The sequence below is a fragment of the Solanum dulcamara genome, chromosome 5 (genome assembly GCF_947179165.1).
Source record: "Solanum dulcamara chromosome 5, daSolDulc1.2, whole genome shotgun sequence".
Classification (NCBI taxonomy): domain Eukaryota; kingdom Viridiplantae; phylum Streptophyta; class Magnoliopsida; order Solanales; family Solanaceae; genus Solanum; species Solanum dulcamara.
Window position 1 is genome coordinate 48,896,060 of NC_077241.1, and position 1,058 is coordinate 48,897,117.

The window sequence follows — 1,058 nt, forward strand, 5'->3', positions numbered from 1 at the left end:
ATTGCACTAAGGATCTTTTCTTCTTCACGACCGCTTTCTACGGCTTGTCAACTAGAGTCGTAGACTTCATCATTAGTAACTTCAAGCTAGAGTGTATTTTACGACTGGTAGGAATATGGACGACCCGTAGAACTGACTCATCTTCTTCACTTTTCCCTGAGTCTTTCACTTCTTCTTGACAACTTTACTTGATGACCTGTAAAGCTGAAAACAAGTCGTTTACTTCACTCGTAATCTTCAGTTCAAATTTTATTTTTCTCTTCTATCTTTGACGATTGATACCTATGATCCGTATAAACAAAAACGAGTTGTAGGATGAGCTCATAAACATCAAATATTTCTTCCTTCAGTGTTGTGATTCCTCAACCAATTCTCTGACTTAGTTTCCTGCAAAAAAAAGTAAAACTAACATCAAATATGCTAACAAATACTAGAAAGACATGCACATTCTTAAGTTTAAAGAATTACAAGTACCATAAATCCACGGTACCTCACTAAGATTACGGACTTGTCTGTCAAGAATAGATATGGTCTCCTTCTCAAATGTCAAGTTTGGACCTAACTCCACTGAATCAAGGGAGATCACATGACACTTATCCGAAACATACTTTCGGAGAATAGAAACATGGAATACCAGAAGCACAACTGACAAGCTAGGTGGCAAGGGCAATCTGTAAGACACATCTCTCACTCGCCCTAAAATCTCATATAGGCCAATGAACCGAGGGCTAAGCTTTCCCTTCTTCCTAAAACGTATCACGCCCTTTATGGACGATACTTGAAGCCACACAAGGTCACCCTCCATGAACTACAAAGGTCGAACCCTCCTATCCGTATAGCTCTTTTGCCTACTCTGGGCTGTCAAGAGCTTACCCTGAACTATATAAACCTACTCCATAGCATCTCTAAGTAAGTTCATGTGTAATTAGTCAATATCGACTGAATCAAACCACCCAATTAGAAATCGACACTGCCTACCATATAGTGCCTCGAATGAGGCCATCTGAATGTTGGAGTGATAACTATTATTGTAGGAAAACTCTTCTAGGGTCAAATAT

General features: G+C 39.2%; 1 protein-coding gene across 1 annotated transcript; it reads right to left on the reverse strand.

The window, feature by feature from the left end:
- Positions 1–330: 330 nt before the first annotated feature.
- Positions 331–805, reverse strand: LOC129890574 (uncharacterized). The gene is made up of 2 exons (XM_055966103.1): positions 491–805; positions 331–387 (listed from the first exon to the last, which is right to left on the reverse strand). The coding sequence occupies exons 1-2, from the start codon at positions 803–805 to the stop codon at positions 331–333; spliced, it is 372 nt and encodes a 123-aa protein (XP_055822078.1).
- Positions 806–1,058: the final 253 nt, after the last annotated feature.

Coding starts and splice junctions, on each gene's coding strand:
- LOC129890574 (XM_055966103.1), bottom strand. CDS start 805: ATGGAGGGTGACCTTGTGTGGCTTCAAGTATCGTCCATAAAGGGCGTG. Junction 388..490: donor AAGTCCGTAATCTTAGTGAG/GTACCGTGGATT, acceptor TTTTTTTTGCAG/GAAACTAAGTCAGAGAATTG.